This window comes from Lissotriton helveticus, chromosome 9, assembly GCF_964261635.1.
Source record: "Lissotriton helveticus chromosome 9, aLisHel1.1, whole genome shotgun sequence".
NCBI classification, from domain to species: domain Eukaryota; kingdom Metazoa; phylum Chordata; class Amphibia; order Caudata; family Salamandridae; genus Lissotriton; species Lissotriton helveticus.
The window spans coordinates 1,137,823,264-1,137,843,541 of record NC_136070.1 but is presented as its reverse complement, the minus strand read 5'-3'; the positions used below and the strand labels follow the sequence as shown (position 1 = coordinate 1,137,843,541).

General features: G+C 42.6%; 1 protein-coding gene across 1 annotated transcript in view; it reads right to left on the bottom strand.

The window, feature by feature from the left end:
- The window catches only part of DNAH12 (dynein axonemal heavy chain 12), a 1,534,490-nt gene that overhangs the window by 1,502,031 nt on the left and 12,181 nt on the right, over positions 1-20,278 (bottom strand). Inside the window, exon 2 of the mRNA XM_078661571.1 lies at positions 5,750-5,928. Coding sequence (XP_078517697.1) covers positions 5,750-5,928 — 179 coding nt within the window. The remainder of the gene's footprint in view (positions 1-5,749; positions 5,929-20,278) is intronic.

Below are 20,278 nucleotides of genomic sequence, written 5' to 3'. Positions count from 1 at the left end.
TTCCAAACAGTGGTGTAGTGTCATTTTTGGGTGATATTGCATTGAATTACTGCGGGGTGGCTTGCAACCTTTACACATGTGCCTCTGTTGAATTTGCCTTACCCTAGGCCAGGCTACCCTAGGTGACCTGACATATTTAGGTTCCAACAGCCGCCAATAATATGGTGTGCCATTGGAACTGATTATCTTTTCTTGTCCAACATGGCCGCCGCGTTGATAGTTAGTCCTCTTTTGCGCTCCAAACAACGGGCTTAAAAGACAAAGGGACGCGTCCGATCCTGCTTACTTTTTGAAGCAGACGGATTTCATTATCTGGTTCCCGACTAAGGAGGTGAGACACATTTATGGGGTTACGCTCTATTTGAGACATATGCCGACACATATATCGGAATTTAAGTAATTCTTTTGCCTTTCTTATTTTAACATTAGGCGATACAAGTACGGATTGATCTTTTAAGAAACGTGACAGACGCACGTTTTACCACTGCAGGTATTTATGATATGCCTTTGATATAATCTTATGTGACTGTTTAATCTTTGACGCTCTACATCGACATGTGTATATACTTACACCCATATATTTACGAGCTTTGCTATTGCCATATGCTCTGAGACTAATCGTATTTAATAACATGTGACATACATACATCGTGCTATGTGATAAAAACACGGACATTTCAAAAGTAAGCAGGCTACTACATGCTCGCTATATATTTTGGCTGCGTAACATCAGGAGCCTTTTATCTCGAACACATTATATACTATGAATGGAACACTGACAGATATTGATTAAATCATCCATGAAAGGATTATATCTCCGTTAATCCTGTCAATGTTCGGTGTTATATAATTGAGACGGATCAACCGTATGGGGTCCATTAAAAGAGTCATGTCTTCATATATTACTCATTTGAAACATCTTTGGATACATATTATGATGATGTCACTGAGGTGCAACTTCTATGTAAATTAAGCTAACCGGTAGCCTTATCGATTACTCTCAAACATGAAGATACACGCTTAGTTTAATCTTTCTTTGATCATATTCAAGATAAGTCTAATGGTTACCACTTACCCCTTAGAATCCATCCTCGTGACCCAACCATCTAGGAGGACAATCGTGCATATTTACTCATCAGCAGTGCCTGATATTTCGCTCAAAGGTGAATAATAGTCTCTACACTTTTTAGAGACTCATGTAAGTCATTTGTGTGAAGAATTTTTATTCTCAAATTTGTATTTTTATTTGATTGAAGTCAGTTTAACATATAAGTCTTTGTCAATCTCATTGGTGCTTCTAATCTACCAGAAACCCATGAGCATGAATGTACTAATATAATCCGAGTTTCGAATTCGACTGGTCCAGATCTAGATACTTTGCCTTTGAATATCTTAGGAAGTAGGCCTACATTATAATTATACTTTTATGGATCAATTATTTGCTCTAGTTTGATACAATGTTCATAGGATCCTTTTGGACATCAGTTTCATTGATTAGACAATTATCTGCTACATTCCATACAGGTACCATCATCCATTGGAAATATGTTTTGTGAGATTTCTCTTAGATCAGTATTCAATAAGTACTATAACATGATGTATATAATTTAAAATTTCGTTGCATAGATACTAATACTATGGACATCTAACAAATATGCATTGGTGTGTAAAACAAGATCAATTTATAGATCGAGAATTGATTACAAATGTATAAAGTAATTCATGAAGATGCATTGACTTCATAAACTGACTAAAGATTCTTTTGAAAATGAGCTTATTTTAGTAAAGTTCGGGTGTTATGTGCTTTGATTAAAATTTATTAAATACACAGCTGACTATGTTTAAGATGTCTAGTAGTTTGAATATTCATTTATATTTTAATTATCTTTAGGGGTCATCTTGTATATCTTCTCTGTCCTGAAGATGGTCTTGGCAATTTATTTATAGAGACCGAAACGTCGACCTATGCTTTTTCCTCTTGGAATTTAATTATCAATTCTGTATATAGAAGGATAGCGTTTACAGCGTTTACAATGAAGTTGTTTAATTTCTGATATATGCACTTCCTGTATTTTTGTTGATATACTTTCAGTACCCTATATATGACTAAGAATACATATAAAATATATTTTTTACATACACCCGTGTTCTTTTGTTTTTCACGTTTAGATCACTCAGCGTGGCTAAACCTAAATTGATTCACTAACTAAAAATTGTTGAATTTATTTTCTGACTATCATTTATGTGGGTCTCAGATTAAATCACTAAATTATTGATATTCTACAATCAAAATCCCTTGAAGGTATCTTTACCCTTTCTTGCTTGTATTACGTCCGCTCTGCTGCTCAGGTAGAATGTCATTCCTTTTGCAGTTTCAATTGTGATTTGAAGTGGTTGCTGTCTGCAAAGTTGCCTTGACAACCAAAAACTCGTCTGGGTTTGTCTAAACAAGCAGTGTATTTTTGACCTGGCTGCTTTTAATCAGTGTTTACCAACATGGCACGTAAATACTGGCATTTGGTGTGGTCTGTGAGCTGAAGGGGAGGCAGTGATCAGTGCAGAAGGCTCGGTGCTGTCGGCGGTGATTCATGAGGGGGTAGGTGTGCAGCCTTGGAGCTGCAGCAGACACTCATCACACCTAAGGCTTCAACCTGTGACACACACTTGCTTCTCCAAATCACACGCGTGTGAACCCATCTCAGTCATTAACACTATTATTCACAGCCGTCTATGACTGCTGAATACCTTTGAGCCATATCTGACATGGGCTGCAAATGGCACGACTAAGGTCATGTGTGTGTTTGACGGGGGTCATCATTCTAAACTTTTGCCTAGTGTTCTGATGTTCATAGATGTTGTAGTACCCAGGATAATGTGTTGCATGGCTAAACGCCTATAAGGTCCCAAAGGCGAGACCTATTGGCTATGCCAATGCTTATTAATAAGAGCCAACCGAAGAACTTTATTGGCTGGTCACAGCCAGTCACGTTAATCCCTCCAAATATGCATTATAGCACCATGGAAGCTTCCTGCTCCTTAGCTTCACTACTAAGGGCCAGATGTAGGTAAATACTATTTACCTATTCTTAAATACCGAATCATACCGATTCTGTATTTAAGAATAGGTAAATAGTATGTAGGTAATTTTTCGGTAAAAATTATCGAATCGTTAAGATTCGGTAATTACCGAATCTGTAATTACCGATTCGGTAATTGACATTCATTCCTATGGGCCTGGAGGCCCATAGGAATGAATGTCAATTACCGAATCGGTAATTACAGATTCGGTAAAATAGGGAAAGAGTCAAGGGTGGCAGGGTGTCACTTTGACACCTTGTTGCACCCCTGAATAGTGCTTGTGTGCACATGTGGCACACATACATGCCCTAAGGGCATGTATGTCTGTCACATGGCACAGGTGTAAATGCACAGATTTGCATTTACAGAGGTATTCGTTATTTACCACCAACTAATAGTTGGTGGTAAATAACGAATCCTGTAAGCACAGAAGCACTCTTCAAAGTGCTTCCTACATTTCATTTACCGATTCGGTAAATACCAATTCGGTAAATACCGAATCGGTAAATGATGATTTGGTAAATACCGATTCGGTAAATGATGATTTGGTAAATACCGATTCGGTAAATACCGATTCGGTATTTACGGAATCGGTAAATTTGCTGCCTACATAGGAAAAGCCGGTAATGGCCTTCCTACATCTGGCCCTCAGTTTGCTAAATTACACTAAGAATGTATAGTAGTAATTGCATATTTTTGTCCGGCACAAAGAGCTCTCAGTAGTATCTGGATTTCAGCACCTCATGGCCGATGTCTCCAGCCAGTGTCTCTCCCTAGGCTTCAAAATAGCCTCACCTAGAACTCCTTTTTAGTCACTCTGATCTCATGACATATGAGGAGTCAGTCTTCCTCATCACAAGGGCACACAATTGATCAATTAATTTTCTGTAAATTCCCACCTCATTAAGCATGAGAAAGGAGGCAAAGAAGGATTTAGGCTGGTTCTTCCTACTCTAACCTCAGTAATCTGATTTTCACAGTGACACCCAGAAAATACTTTCAGTTGCAAATTCTAGGCCTATGGTGCACCGACTTGACGGAACACACTACCTATGCATTATGAATATCCTGATAAAATGGCAAAACTGTATCCATAGCAACAAGAGTACTCAACATAAATATTCTTTCACAGCAAAAGTCAGCCATATAACCATAACGTCCTTCACTGCTCACCCAGTTGTATGCATCAGAAAAGAAGTTAGTTTTCACTGCTTTCTTCTGTATCTTGGCAGTTCAACAACGTTTTCGAGAAGATACCATGACTCTCAAAATTCACTTAAATTCAGATATATTCTAGGCATGAAAAATCAGCGTAGTGGAAAGTGCTCTATTGTCTTCGATGTAAAGCCAAAATAATGTATGTTTTAATACAAATTAAACAGCTAGGCCAAGAAATGAGCTAAGATAATCCAACAAACAATGTCATGTACATTTTCTACTACTACACCACACAACACTTTTTTTTGTTCATTCGCCATTTTAGAAAGCATTCAAAAACTGTCCCTTTCCCATGGAAGACATTTGGAGGTCACCAGGGGTCACAGCTTTAACCTGTGGCTTGCCCTTTGTGATCCCTGGCACTGTCTTTGCAACTCCTGGCCTCAGGGGTGGCAAAATCAGTTCCAAGAGCAAGTGGGGCTCTGTATTCCTTATTGCCAACCTGTTTTTCGTTACACTAATGATGAATAATATTCTATTATTCACTATTAGTGTAATAAAAATAGAGCACACTTAGGACCTATGGTGGCAGCTATGGTAAGTAAAAATGGTTTTAAATGTGTGTTTAAGTGAAAGGGATGTGCACATGTGTGAGAGAATGTTTCAGTATGTATAAGCATGTGTTTGCGAGGGAAGGTTAATGAGAGTCAAGTGACAGGTTGAGAGTAAGACTGTGTGGGATTGGGTTCCAGATTTACTATTCATTGACTCAAGGCAACGCTGCATCATTTGTTCTCTCCCAGTGCGCTGGCACCCTTTTGGCAGCCATGCACCATAGCACACACCCTTGTGCCAGAGTGGAACGTGAGTGCCTTCTCTGAAGCATAGGTTTTCTACTGGCAGGGGTTCATTCCAGTACAAAAACTATACATTAAGGATTTTCTCACTTTGTACATGTGCTGTACAATACAGCACATATGCAAAGTTGGAAAAACAAGGAGAAATTTAAAAATGTCTCCTCGCTGCCCCGAAGAGGCTCAGGATAGTGGTAGAAATTCCACTCTACCAATGTTTGCAGATGGAGATTTGCGTCAAAACCCATGGTGGTTGCATAACTTTGCATGGGAGCCTCATGCACTGAATACGGAAAATCCCATTAATACAAAATAATGTAAAGTAGCACATTGCACAACTTTGCATTACTCTGGGATAATATCCAATGCAAATCTTCAATTATGATGTTTGGTCATGTGACATGCCTTCCTGGAAAAAATCAGGGTCCGGGGTGATGTGATATCACTTCCTGTGATGTTATTGAGGTCAAAGGGTAGGTCACATCCACTACCCCTGGCATTTTGATAAATTGACACTCATACCCTGTCCCATAAGTTTTGCAAGTTGTTTTAACGCTGAATGGGTCATTATCTAGCTTTAGGAAGGGTTGATTGCCAGTACGGCAGCAAAGCCTATGAACATTTAAAACATGTTCTTCTTTTACTGATAACTGACTCACATGATATCATTATGAAGCCTTTGCTGTTCCTTGGCTCGTCGATGTGTCAACAATCTCCTATGCAGCGGGACCACGGTACTTCTAGAGGCGACAGACACAATCGGTAAGACGACTGACGGCATTCGAACAGTGATTGAGTCTTCTGGACATGGGTCTGTTATTCCGTTTGAAGTCGCCATCTTAAAAGCAAGATATTAATTATTATTAATCATTCTGCAGTGAGCATACACATTTGAAAAATAGATTAATAGTATGATTTACTCTATATTAGAACACGGGAAAATACGGAGCTGAATTGAAGACAGTAGATTAGCAGAGGGCGAATGATAGCTGGTGAAAGCGTTTAGCTGCAACATTCCAATGTTTGTCTTTCTGTTTCTCTCTGTTCAACTAGAACATTCTACCCCGGTGGGTGGATGTCTAACAGCTCTATAGCCATCATGCCCTGGTAACACCAGTCGTTAAAGGCCCTCTCTCTCGTTAAAGGACCTTATCTGGGGTTCAGGTCTATAACTCGTTAAATCAGGAGAGGGGCTTTAGTGACTGATACGGCCCTCAGTGGGGCACATGATCCTATAAATACAACCACCAACAAAGACAATAAAATAATTAATCTACGTAACACTATGGCCATAGTTGAGTTGAAGATGATGGATGAACGTTAGTGATGGAGAGGAGTCTGCGAGCTAGAAATTCCAAAAATCTAACAGGTAACGTCCTTATTCTGAAATGATGTTTATCACCACAACTGAATTTCCAAGTTGAGAGTTCTTTAAGGATGAGGACAGCTGAGAGTAACTGGGCTCGCGAGTAGGGAGTCCGTGCACAACCGTGGGATGTCATGTTAACAGTCTGGATGTATATTGGCTTTGGATCCTGAAAATGTACATGTATGTCCTTGTTCTGGATACGCTGGAAGCAGTGATTATTAAAAACAAGTTTTAAAAAAAAGGATTAGGACAGTTTATCTAGGCATGAAGAGATCTAACTGATCTATTCACTCACACTTTCATCCCCAGGGTGGTTTGTTTAGAAGGCATTTGGGTGGACCCATGTGGCTACCCCACAGATCCCCAAAATGCTTTAAAAAAGCTCTGTAGGTCTTTATTCTCGGGCGCAGTGGGCATGTTAGCCCTCAGGCAGTCTCAACTCTTGGTAACACATTGCAAAATCCAATGGGAAACCAAGATCTTGGATGATAACCTGCACACATTCATCATATTTGCGCCATAGGTTGTCAAATGGCAAGAGTACAACTAAACTCTTAGGATTGATCAGAGCATTATCTCAGAGCAGACTTGAAATTAAAAGTTTGGAAAGATGATTCCTGGTTTATACGGAGCTCAAGATAAAGTTATAATCTAACAGTAACTAGAGACTGCAAAGCTCATCCACCAAGCCTAGAACTATCGTGTATTAGTGTAGGAGGATGTGAGTGTCATATAGGACAACAATATCTCCGTAAAAGACTTGGAAGTTGAGGAGAAAAGAATCAAGAGTTTGGGGTGCGGCAGACTGACGTACTCTCCAGGAGGACGGAAACCTTTATGTCAAACCAAATTCTTTTTTACAAGGCTTTGAAAATTGGGCTTTGGGGGGGCAGCCGACCGGCAGGGATTTTTGGGCCGGGTGGTGCAGCCCGAGCCCAATTGAGCTTGCGATCGGGCTACTTTTGGGCTAGGGGCGGGGGTATATAGACGGCCATTTCGGGACCCGTGTCACTATTTTGGAAGTTGACACGGCTGCCAAAATGTCCATAGTTAGAGAACGTTTTGCCCACCCGATTTTTATGGGAATAGGGGGTTGTTGGTTTTCTCTATGGTATATATTTTTCTTGGCACGTTTTCATTGGGTACAGGTGCATCAAGTGGAAAATGATATTTATTTTGGTTGTCACTTGAAGCAGGTGCGTGGCGTCGGTTGCCTATATTGGTCAGTTTGTTACTGTTTAATTTTGGGTCGGGTATGTTAAAAAAAATTGCAATTTAGTTTGGGGAAATCCTTAGGGGTGGGGGGAGGTGGATACGTAGATGTATTATGCTTAGTTAGATGTCGTTTTGTAGAGGCAAAGGCCAGGGTATGTTGTGTAAGGTGCACCTGTCTTCAATAAAAGCAGCCTTTTTCACACTTATAGTGAGTCAATTGTGGTTCGCTCCGAGCACTTCGCCCCAATGTGGCAAAACAGTGCTTCAGTAATCTAGAAAACGTGGCTGCTTCTCTGGATGAAACCTGCAGAGAGGTCTGTTGCAGTGCTCCTTGAATACCAGAGCTGTGGAAAGACAACTCATCAAATGTATTTCTGTATTTCTGTGAGCTTCAAATGTTGCAATATTTCTCTAGAGGAGTCTGCTTTGCTATCTATATGAGCTGCATACAAAGTGAATGTCAAATAAACAGTCAACTAGTCAGGTGGAACATGGAGCCCTTTGAGGTTAGGTTGTTGGGAATAGACAAAGGTTGATGGAAGGAATGCACTTACCATTAAATATAGCTTCCAAAGGAAGGATGGGCTCATTTTATTAAGGACTATTGGGCTGGTCCTCCAGCTAGTTTACAGTCTCCATCTCTTAAGGTAAAATTGTTTTTCTCTAACTCACCTGGTTAACAAATTCTGGCCCTCAACCAATGTTCCCTCTCATTTTATTTCTCCATGTACAGCAAGAAGCTGTCTGTGTGGCACTTCCCTCGGCCATGTGCAAACCTGAAGCACAGTGTATGTCAGTCACTATGTCAGCCACCTAACCGCTTCTGGGTATACTAAGTTTTGGGTTGGGAGCATTATAGGATGTGTCCCGCATCTATTTTTTTTTCTTTGTACAAAATTGTACAGTAATTTCCCTAAACTCTTTAACAAAACAGAATTTGTTATCGACAAAAAGCTTCACACATCGTTAAAGAGCACACGATTTCAAATGGTCTCCCGTTTTGACTCTCAAACATTTTTTGTACTCCCCCTCCCTCCAAAACAATACAATGAATCTTTTCACAGAACTCAACTGGTTTCCACCAGCGTTCACTGTAACATACTTTACATCAGCAAAATACAATAAACGGAAAATATAAACCAATGCAAAAAAGTAACAAAGTTGGCACACTGAATACTTGAGCTGTGCTCACGGGTGAGGGCTATGTTCCCTCTAATGAGCACACCTGAACAGCAGCACCGCTCCTCACATTGCTGCGCATCTAAATCTAAGAACGCGCATACACTTCTCAGACAATTAAGCAGGGGCGGCTCTAGGCTCATGGCGGCCCTGGGCAGGGAGCGTAGGTAGGGGGCCCCGTAAGAGGGGGTCCGTGCGGGGCGGAGCGCGGAGACCAGTGAAGAGGGGAGGGCCAGGGTGTTTGGAAGTGGAACAGAGCCGAAGGCCACTAAATCCCTGCCAGAGGCCGCCACATAAATATGTATCCATCCTCAGAGGATTATTATATTAAGGATATATATTGGCATGGTGGCCCCTGGGGTTTGGAGGTCCTGTGCAGGTGCACAGCTTGCACATGCCTAAGGCCGCCCCTGAATTAAGCCTTTATGTGGCGGCATTAATGCCGGATTCCCTTTGAAGTGTGGGTAAAATCAATCCCACCTCCCCTGCCGAACACTAGGCAAAACAAAAGGAACCATAAACACACATTCAAAAAGGGTCAGGACAGAGGTGCAAACTGATGGGATGAAGGCTGCGCTGTGTACAGTGCTGAGAAGTATGCTCAACCTGAAACTGGAGGCAACACAAGCTGTAGTGGGTAACGTGTACAAACTACCCGAGAAACGTCAAAGAGCCAGTAACGAAAAGGGGGGTACAGTGATCACCCTATCATCTGTGCAATGGAGAGAAAGGTTAGTGAGAGCAGCAATCAAGAAGAGCAGGGTGATGATACAGAATACCAGGTTCCTTTTCTTTCCTAAGCTTAGGGTGGACATACTGCCTAGAAAAAAAGGCTCTTCTGGAGGTGAAGAACAACCTAAAGGTGAGGGGTATTACAGCATCGGCTGCTTTTCAAGTGAGACTTTGGTGGGCTTTGCACTGGCGTAACGAAAAGTGAGGGGGCCTCCCTGCACGGTACTTAGGGGGGGCCCCTCCAGGCTCAATCAGGAGCTCTCCCGGCCAGAGTTCAGTGCCGAGGGGGTCTCTTGGAGCTCGCCCCCCCCCCGCACCGCGTGGGCTGTGGGGGCCTGTGTTACACTAAAAGAAATATATGCCTTCGCAAGTGGAATTGTCCAGGAAGGTCCATGAGTACTTCCTCTAGACAACATAGGGGGGATAGAAGACACCGTGCTAAGTAACCAGGGCTGCTGTTGTATACTAGGGCAGTGTTTCCCAAACTGGGGTCCGCGGACCCCCAGGGGTCCGTGACACATTCCCAGGGGGTCCGTAGGCAACAGTTTTAAAAGCACAGAAAAGTTTCTTGTATAATTAGCAGCTTTCCAGCAACAATAAAAGTGTCAAGATAATGCCAGTGATTAATGTACCTGCTGGAGGTGCGGAGAGTTTTGTTCAATGGCAGCTTTGACTTAATTAATGTAGCACAGAGGGTTAATGTGCCTACTGCAAAGAACATGTAACATGCATTTTAAAAAGCAGTATTTTATGTGCATAGGTTTGTGGTTACTGCTTTTGTCACAGAGATACTTTTGTTACTGTGCACTTCATAAGTGACAATCGTAATGTAGCAGAATGACCTATAAACTGTCATCAAAGAGCTGCTTGCAAACTGCATGGTACCAGTTAGTAACTTATGTTTTTTTCCCAGTTATTCATTTGCCTGAGCTGCTAAAAAGATTTATTTGGGCGGAAATACATTTTTAATGTTAAAGTCAGTGCTAGCCACTGTTGTGTTCTGAATCCTGAGTTTGTTCTTTTCCAGACCAAGTACGCTTTAAACATTTTAGATACACACTGATTTACATGTATGATTCAATGTCTCTATATGTGTGTGATGTAAAGTGCTCTAACATCCTACAATGGTATGAGAGATGCTATAAAACAAATGAAATACATGTGACAGAGGGGCTATTTTTTCAATATAAAATACTAAGGGCCAGATGTACGATCCGTTTTTATATGCGCGAGCGAACGGGTTTGTGAACCCGTTTGCGCATGCACAAACTTATTGGGCCATGTACATTGCCTATTTCGTGAGTCGCAATTTGTTAACGACTCGCTAAATAGGTTTTGCAACTTGCTATTTGGAAGGGGCATTCCCTTCTAAATAGCGAGTCTTAAAACCATGAACAAATGTTTTGCAGTCGCGAAACACTCGCAATTACCACCTACTTCAAGTAGATGGTAATGCATTCGCAAATGGGATGGGGTCCCCAGGGGACCCCTTCCCCTTTGCAAATGCATGCAAACTTATTTTTTAAGGGCAGGCAGTGGTCCCAGGGACCTCTGCCTGCCCTTAGAAAATGAAACGAAAACGTTTCATTTTCTTTTTTTTTAAATGCATGGTAAACGGCCTGCATTTTTTTTTAACTGCTTTATTTAAAAGCAGTCCCATACATGGTGGCCTGCAGAGCCCAGCAGGCCACCATACCTAGGAGGGCTGGCATTCCCAATGGGCTCGCAAATTGCGAGAGGCTCATTAATATTAATGAACCTTGCAATTTGCGACCCCATTGGGATTCCCAAACAGTGTTAAGCACACTGTTGTACATTTCATTTAGCGACTCGCAATTTGCGACTCGCAATGTGTCGCCAATTGCGAGGCGCTTAATGAAATGGTCGTACATCTGGCCCCAAAATCCTTAGTACTTTGAGTATTTGTTTTGTGTGCACACGTGTGTATTTTTTTTTTAATTACTGTTTTAATATTTGAAATTTAACTCATACAAATTGCTTGGGGGTCCCCGGCTTCCTGTGGTGACTCAATGGGGGTCCTCAGGAGTCAAAAATTTGGGAACCACTGTACTAGGGGATGTGTTTGCGGTCCAGTTGACTAGGAGGCAGGGTTTTACAGAGTAGAGGTAAATACTCTTATGGCAATAGTTAAGATTTGTTTCTTTCCTTCATGTGTTTCTCCACTGTCCCCATTCCTCTTGATGGCCCTTTGGACCAACAGTGTCTTTAAAGTAGGCTTATCGAGCTGTGACTGCAGTTTTGTTTAATTCCTGATTCTCAAAGGCTGTGTTAGTGTCGATGGTGATTTACAGTTCTTGACTGGGTAGAGACAACAACAATCAAATGTATTTAAACCCAGAACTCACAACAATAAATCAAAATGCCTGACAGTCTATGACAGTTTCTATTATATGCCTGACAAGCATTTTCTATAGGTACGTTGAGATTGATGTGTGGGCCATAACATGTCTCTTCTCCCCTGCATAAACTTGTATGTTGGTACATATCTGTGGGTCATGAGAGATACCAGGTTGTGCTCATGGGAAGTCCCGAATGAAACACCAGGGCGCCCACTGTGGACTGGAAATATGACAAACCTCAGGGGCCACAAACAAGTATACAGAGAGATCCGTGTAAAATTGGTATAACCTCTCTCAGTTCAGACAGCAATCCCTATTCTGTTTATTTAGCACTTACATTTTAAAATGATTTCCTTTCATTCAGTTCAGCTTTAAATTGCATCCTGAATCTGTGTTCAGATGGTTGATGTGTTTTTACAAATAAGAGCGAACGTTAGAGATCCTGTAACTGCTTACTTGATGTCTCAAGGGTTTCCTGCTAACAGGGGTGAAATAATACTTGTAGTCACAGCGATTCCTGCTTATTCCTTTCAAAACATATACTATGGGGTAGAGTTTGCACCAACTGTGACTGCTATCAGGCACTTTACCACATACAAGCCAGAACGTCCTCATGTATTATACTGTTTATACATACCCTATGAAAGTCAGAAGATACGTCATAAGTTCTAGCTTCAATGACTGGCTATCCTCTGCCCTTGATAAGGTTGCCCCTATTCAACCAATAGTCTTCTCCAGATAAAAACCTTCCGCCCCCTGGTTTACCCCGGCGTTACGCGCTGAAAAAAGTTGGTGCAAATAACAGGAGCAAAGCTGGAGACTCACCTACAATACTGAGGCCAAAGCTATCTGTAGAGCCTCAATCAAGAACTTTCATAGACTAAAGCGCGCAGAAATGAAAGAATACTTTGTTAAGAAGGTAAACTCTGCCGGTAATTCTTCCTAACCCCTTTTTTAAATTGTCAAAGATTTTACTAAACCTGCCACTCTATCCAGTAGGATACCCCCTACTCATGAACTCTGTGATGGTCTATCGGAATTTTTTTGCGACAAAATTTTGGACATCTACTCCACGTTCAGCCCCATCCAGAAACACCCAATCCAAAACCGTGTGGTTTCAAATCACTGCTCATTTACCTCCTTTTCCCATATCCCCACCGAGCTTGCTCTTCAAAAATGGCTTGCCTGTAAATCTGGCTCCCCTAAGGACCTTTGCCCGGCATCACTTTTTAGTTCTGTGGCCCCCCTCATTATCTCGCCCTTGAACTCCATAAGGAAGTCCTCATTGCAGTCTGAGGTCTTCCCCTCTGCCTGGAAACAGGAATTGCTGATACCTATCCTAAAAAAAACAGATGCTGACCCCTCGGTTTTTAAAAACTATCTCCCCATCTCCCTACTACCAAAACCAGCCAAAGTTCTTGAAAAACTAGTCCGGGAGCAATTATCCACCTATCTTGAATCAGGCTGCCTCATACACGACTCTCAATCCAGGTTCACATCCAGCTACAGCACGGAGATGGCACTGCTGGAGGTCTCTGAAACTATACGCAACTGCGTGGACACAGGCGAAGCGGCAATGTTAGTGCTCCTCGATTTGTCCCCAGCCTTCAATACGGTCTCTCATGCTATTTTGATTGAGAGACTACTCAGCCTCCGAATCCAGGGCACCCCTCTATCCTGGATCAGATCCTTTTAAAAAAAATCGCTCTCAACAGGTCTTCGTACAGCCTTTTGTGTCTGAGGAGAAACCACTGAACTACAGGGTCCCTCAGGGCTCTGCACAAAGCCCACTGTTTTTTAATATATATATATATATATATATATATATATATATATATATATATATATCACAACCACCTCCTTTCAGAAAAAGAAGCAGAGGCCACAATGGGGGACGGCTGGAGAGCACTTTAATTCAGTTGTGCAGAGGCGAATGCATTTCGGCCATTACGGCCTTTGTCACCGCCCATTAATACTCGGGTAGCTTTTTCCCACCAGTCACTTAAATTGTGTCCTGCCCCATGCTGATTGGACATGAAAAGCCCCACCCATAATGTCATTGCTCACCACAGACAGCTCACGCAATTTTCGCGAACTCCAAGTCCCAGAAAGCACTTCATTTCCAGGTAGGTGATGCGGGGGTGTTTGTTATACTTTGTGGTTTTGAGGCCTTTGCTGGACACTCCGTGATGATGAAAGGAGCTGTGTCCCTGTTATGCAGCATGAATCTTCGTGTCCTCCTTGGTCCCCACACCGCACCAACCCACAGGTCCGGAGATTGCTTTAGCGGGGGCAGAAACGGCAGTCCAATTCCGCCCAGCGAGAGGTTAATAACCTCTTCACCGCTCCATCTCATTCCAAACCCGGCAGGTGGGCCTGAGTTGTTCCAATACCTTGGAAAACGTTGTTGCCGTAGCAGATGCAGATGAAAACTCAGGCCAGCTTGAGGTGCGGGGGCCCCTGTAACGCGCCTCTGGCATGCGCGTAAAATATCACAACCACCTCCTTTCAGAAAAAGAAGCAGAGGCCACAATGGGGGACGGCTGGAGAGCACTTTAATTCAGTTGTGCAGAGGCGAATGCATTTCGGCCATTACGGCCTTCATCAGCGCCCATTAATACTCGGGTAGCTTTTTCCCACCAGTCACTTAAATTGTGTCCTGCCCCATGCTGATTGGACATGAAAAGTCCCACCCATAATGTCATTGCTCACCACAGACAGCTCACGCAATTTTCGCGAACTCCAAGTCCCAGAAAGCACTTCATTTGCAGGTAGGTGATGCGGGGGTGTTTGTTATACCTTGTAGTTTTGAGGCCTTTGCTGGACACTCCGTGATGAGGAAAGGAGCTGTGTCCCTGTTATGCAGCATGAATCTTCGTGTCCTCCTTGGTCCCCACACCGCACCAACCCACAGGTCCGGAGATCGCTTTAGCGGGGGCAGAAACAGCAGTCCAATTCCGCCCAGCGAGAGGTTAATAACCTCCTCACCGCTCCATCTCATTCCAAACCCGGCAGGTGGGCCTGAGTTGTTCCAATACCTTGGAAAACGTTGTTGCCGTAGCAGATGCCGAAGAAAACTCAGGCCAGCTTGAGGTGCGGGGGCCCCTGTAACGTGCCTCTGGCATGCGCGTAAAATATCACAACCACCTCCTTTTAGAAAAAGAAGCAGAGGCCACAATGGGGGACGGCTGGAGAGCACTTTAATTCAGTTGTGCAGAGGCGAATGCATTTCGGCCATTACGGCCTTCGTCAGCGCCCATTAATACTCGGGTAGCTTTTTCCCACCAGTCACTTAAATTGTGTCCTGCCCCATGCTGATTGGACATGAAAAGCCCCACCCATAATGTCATTGCTCACCACAGACAGCTCACGCAATTTTCGCGAACTCCAAGTCCCAGAAAGCACTTCATTTCCAGGTAGGTGATGCGGGGGTGTTTGTTATACCTTGTGGTTTTGAGGCCTTTGCTGGACACTCCGTGATGATGAAAGGAGCTGTGTCCCTGTTATGCAGCATGAATCTTCGTGTCCTCCTTGGTCCCCACACCGCACCAACCCACAGGTCCGGAGATCGCTTTAGCGGGGGCAGAAACGGCAGTCCAATTCCGCCCAGTGAGAGGTTAATAACCTCCTCACTGCTCCATCTCATTCCAAACCCGGCAGGTGGGCCTGAGTTGTTCCAATACCTTGGAAAACGTTGTTGCCGTAGCAGATGCCGAAGAAAACTCAGGCCAGCTTGAGGTGCGGGGGCCCCTGTAACGCACCTCTGGCATGCGCGTAAAATATCACAACCACCTCCTTTCAGAAAAAGAAGCAGAGGCCACAATGGGGGATGGCTGGAGAGCACTTTAATCCAGTTGTGCAGAGGCGAATGCATTTCGGCCATTACGGCCTTCGTCAGCGCCCATTAATACTCGGGTAGCTTTTTCCCACCAGTCTGAACTACGGGGTCCCTCAGGGCTCTGCACAAAGCCCACTGTTTTTTAATATATATATATATATATATATATATATATTCAATTTTCAATTTCAAAATAGCTTTATTCGGTATTTTGACAAAAAACCATAAAAGCATGACATACAAATACAAACGTAGGCAGACTAAATAACTTTTCTCATTTTAAAATTTCTTACAAAAATACATATCATCAAGATAAAACAGATAAAATTCATTGAGTTGCATATAAAAATTTCTAAAATTCATTTGAAAGACTCTTGGAATTCATACAGTCTACTGTATACGTATTATCTGATGTTGTAAGGAACACTATAATACGAATTTTCAATCTTATGTTTATCCACGAAGTCCTATACATTTCCCATGGACCCTCTGCACTTTACAGTAAAAGCCAAAAATGTTATCGCTGTCACTATGGTAACTTCATCTTGCATCATATATAGTCTAAACAGTGCAGTTTTACAGGTTCTCACGCCCCATGACTTTAGCAATGGTAACAAGTATCTTTTTCTCCCCCACTGATAATACTTGCAAAAGAATAGACAATGTAGATTTGACTGTCTGGATAGGTCATCACACGGGCATTTTTCCATAATTGCAGACCAATCATTCGTGACAGGAAAAGATACAAGCCTATAGAATGACTCCGTCCTCATTCGAGTCAGGAGCATTCTGTGATAACACAAATAGATTGGCGCTAAATAAGCATGAATACCTGGACCATGTAAGATGTTACGATGGGCTACTATGGTAGATTTGTGCCCGTCTAGGTACCATCTTCGTTCCTCCAGCAAGTCTAGGCATGCCAGTTTTAAAGATTTTTTTGATATTTGTAAGCATGATGTGGGGTTTGAATAGAGATCTGGTTTACCAATAGAAAACAAAAACTTTTTCACATAAGCTAGCCATGGCTGTTTAGTAGACGCAGAATAGTTTAAACAGTCATTGATTACTTCCCTATTGAACCCTGTATCCTCACATGTCCAGATCTTAAACCACAACATTACTGGTGCTATCTTTATCAGGTCTATAATATGGACTCTGTCCAATTCATTGTGGCAAACAGTAATAGACGTGGAGCGGGGAACTGAAAGTAAATATCTAAGGAAAGCATTTTCCACTGTTTGGATTTGTGTACTATCTGCTATGCCCCATATGCCCGCCCCATATACGGCGGTAGACACGCATTTAGCAGCATATATCTTCAGTTATATGTTCACAGGTTTCCTGCCCAGTCTCTTAGCGAATTGTTTAAGAGCACCTATTGTGCGGGCAAAGGCTAGGTTCCTGGAGGTTATTGCTGATGACCATGTACCCTTGTTGTTAAATATAATTCCTAAATAGGAAAAGGTTTTGGTCATAGCTATCTTAGTGCTGTTAACGAAGGTTTTACAGTCTGGTATGTTTTTCCTCAAGGAACATGACATTGTAAATGTTTTTCCCTCGTTTATTTTTAAGCCTCTCGTGGTCATAAAGGATGAAAAACCTGTTAAAGCTTTCTGCAGACCTAGATGTGTGCGGGCCATAATCACAGCGTCGTCAGCATACAATAATAAGGATACTGGGGTGCCATTTATTTTAGGGTAGTCAACTTTAAGATCATTTAAAAAGTCTGCTATCTCGTTGATGTATAAATTAAAAAGGAATGGCGCAAGGATGCAGCCCTGTCGAACACCCTTCGCTATAGGGAATTTTTTAGTTCGCTCACCATTTTTGCCATATCTGACCACAGCGCCCGCGTCTCTGTATAATTCCTGTATGAAGTGTAGAATGTTTTTATCTATTCCCAACTTAACCAGGGTTTTCCACAGCACAGCATGGTCAAGGCAATCAAAAGCCGAGGTTAAGTCGACGAAAGTTAGGAAGAGGTTCCCTTTCTTCTTACTAATATACTTGTTTATTATTAAGTTCAAATTTAAACCCTGCTCTACAGTGCCTACTCCAGTTTTAAAGCCATACTGTAATTTTGATAGAATCCCTTTGCTTTTAGACCAGGTTTGCAGTTTGGTTAGCAGTATTCTACCTGCCACTTTCATCAGTGTGTCTAGCAGGGAAATAGGGCGGTAGCATTTTGGGTCCTGTCTGTTCCCCTTTTTAAATATTGGAATAATTATGGCTTCGTGCCATGAATCAGGGAATCCCATTTTGCTATACGCATTTATTACATTTGCTAATAATGGAGCCCACAGCTCTATGTTGCCTTTGAATAAATCAATGGGGACTCCATCTGGGCCGGGAGCTTTTAAATTTGCGCTCTGTGAGATTGCTAATTCGACCTCTGGAGGGGTAAAAGCTATATTTAGAGGGAAACTATCTTGCGTCGCCGACTGTGGTCCCTTCCTTTTGTAGGTGCTATGTTCTGGGGTCATGTTTATTACATCTTTTTTATATAAGGAGGTAAAATGATCAACCCAGGCGTCTTCCATTATGGCTATCTCCATCGAATCGGCCTTGTTATCCGAGGAGAAAAAGGGGGCATTAATCTCTTTCCAGAAAGAGATGTTATCCCTTGTGGAACTTGCCTTTACTAGGGCTTCCCAGGCCTGATTTTTGAGTTCATCCTGTCGATCACGTAGTGTCTGTTTGTAGGCTCGTCTGGCTTGCTTAATCGCGCTATTATCCTTGGGAAGTGTCTTTAATGCCTGTAAAAGGTCTTTGTGGGCTTTAGAGCAGGCGGAATTAAACCAGCCATATTCTCTCTTTGCTGTCCCTCTCTTTAATTTTTTTGTTAATTTGTCATTTATAGTGGCAGTTATACTTCCATACGCCTCTATAATTAACTGAGGGTTGGTATTAAATTCTAGGCAGGTCATAAATTGCTTCAATTCTTTCTGCACTAGATCCTTCAGGAAAATTGTAGCATCGATTTTTTCCCACTTTATGGCATATCCATTCTTTCTTGCCAGTGACACTGAGTGACCATGAAGGATACTCGGTATGCTTGACTCGGGGCTCTCATCTTTCTCGATAGAGATTGTAGTACTAATCGGGAAATGATCGCTTAGTGCCAGATCTTCCGTGTTATATATATATATATATATATATCTCCCCTTGGGCCACTATAGTAGAATCCTGTGGAGTCAGAGTGATCTCCTACGCTGACGACACCCAATTGGTGTTTTCATTCAGGGACCACTCCGAAGCAACCTATTCCAATTTTAGACGCTGCTTGCTCAATATTTCCTCCTGGATGGCCCTAAACACACTTAAGCTCAATTCAGATAAAACTGAGGTGCTATTTTTCTATCAAACAAGCCCTCCCCCCTCCTCCACTCTGGTGGCCATCAGAACTGAACCCCCTTCCGAAATCAGTGATGTCAGCCAGGAATATAGGATTCCCGATCAATAATGAACTTTCATGCAAAAATCAAATTGATCAGGTATCTGCGGCCTCTTTCGGAAAACTTCATATGATCTGAAAAATGTTCCCCTTTCTCCCTCTGGAAGCTTGCAGGACCATTGTCCACACACTGATCACCTCACATCTTGACTGCGCCAATAGTTTGTAAGCTGGGGCCCTTGCGTACCTGATCAGACACTTACACACCGTTCAGAATGCAGCAGCTAGGCTGATATATAAAATTCCTTATCGCCACTTGATCTCCCCATATCTGAAGAAGCTTCACTGGCTCCCGGTGACCGAATGCATCCAATTCAAGTCAGTGGTTCTGGCTTTTAGAGCACTGCAGGGTAAGGGCCAGGCCTACCTTAGAGCTCGGCTTCAGCATGCACATTCTAGCCACGCTCTTAGATCCAACCACCTTTGCCTCCTTGTCAACCCCTGCTTCTGCCGTGCCAGAATGGGCGGTAGAGCATTTGCGGTGTTCGCCGCCAAGACTTGGAACAGCCTGCCTCTGGCCTTGCGGCTGACCAAATCCAAATCTATCTTTCGACGTGACCTTAAGACCTGGCTCTGCTCGAGTGCTTAACCTGCTGAGTGTACTCATACCCTTTCCTGTCCAAGCGCCGGGACACCCCCGTTGGGGGTAGCTGCACACTTTAAAAGCTTCTAAATAAATAAATAAATAAGTTATCAAAAATATGCCTTATGGCTTAATATGTACTTACAACACATAGCGGAGCCACTTAGAATGGGTCTGTTAAGCCTTCCAGGGCAAATATGGACAGTGTTAGCAAGATACACACCGCATTCCAATATACAAAACTTGACTGCAGGTCAGGTAAGACAGTTATTACAAACATTAGTGACTCAATATGAACTACTGAGACAATGTGTATTACAGATAGAAAGGGGCAACATTGGAACTTCGGTAGTCACATATGGATGTACTACACAGACTGTAAGTATGCAGACTATAAACACAGAAATGGGCCAAGTGATCATAAAGAGAGATGAAAAACCATTTTGTAGTGCTCA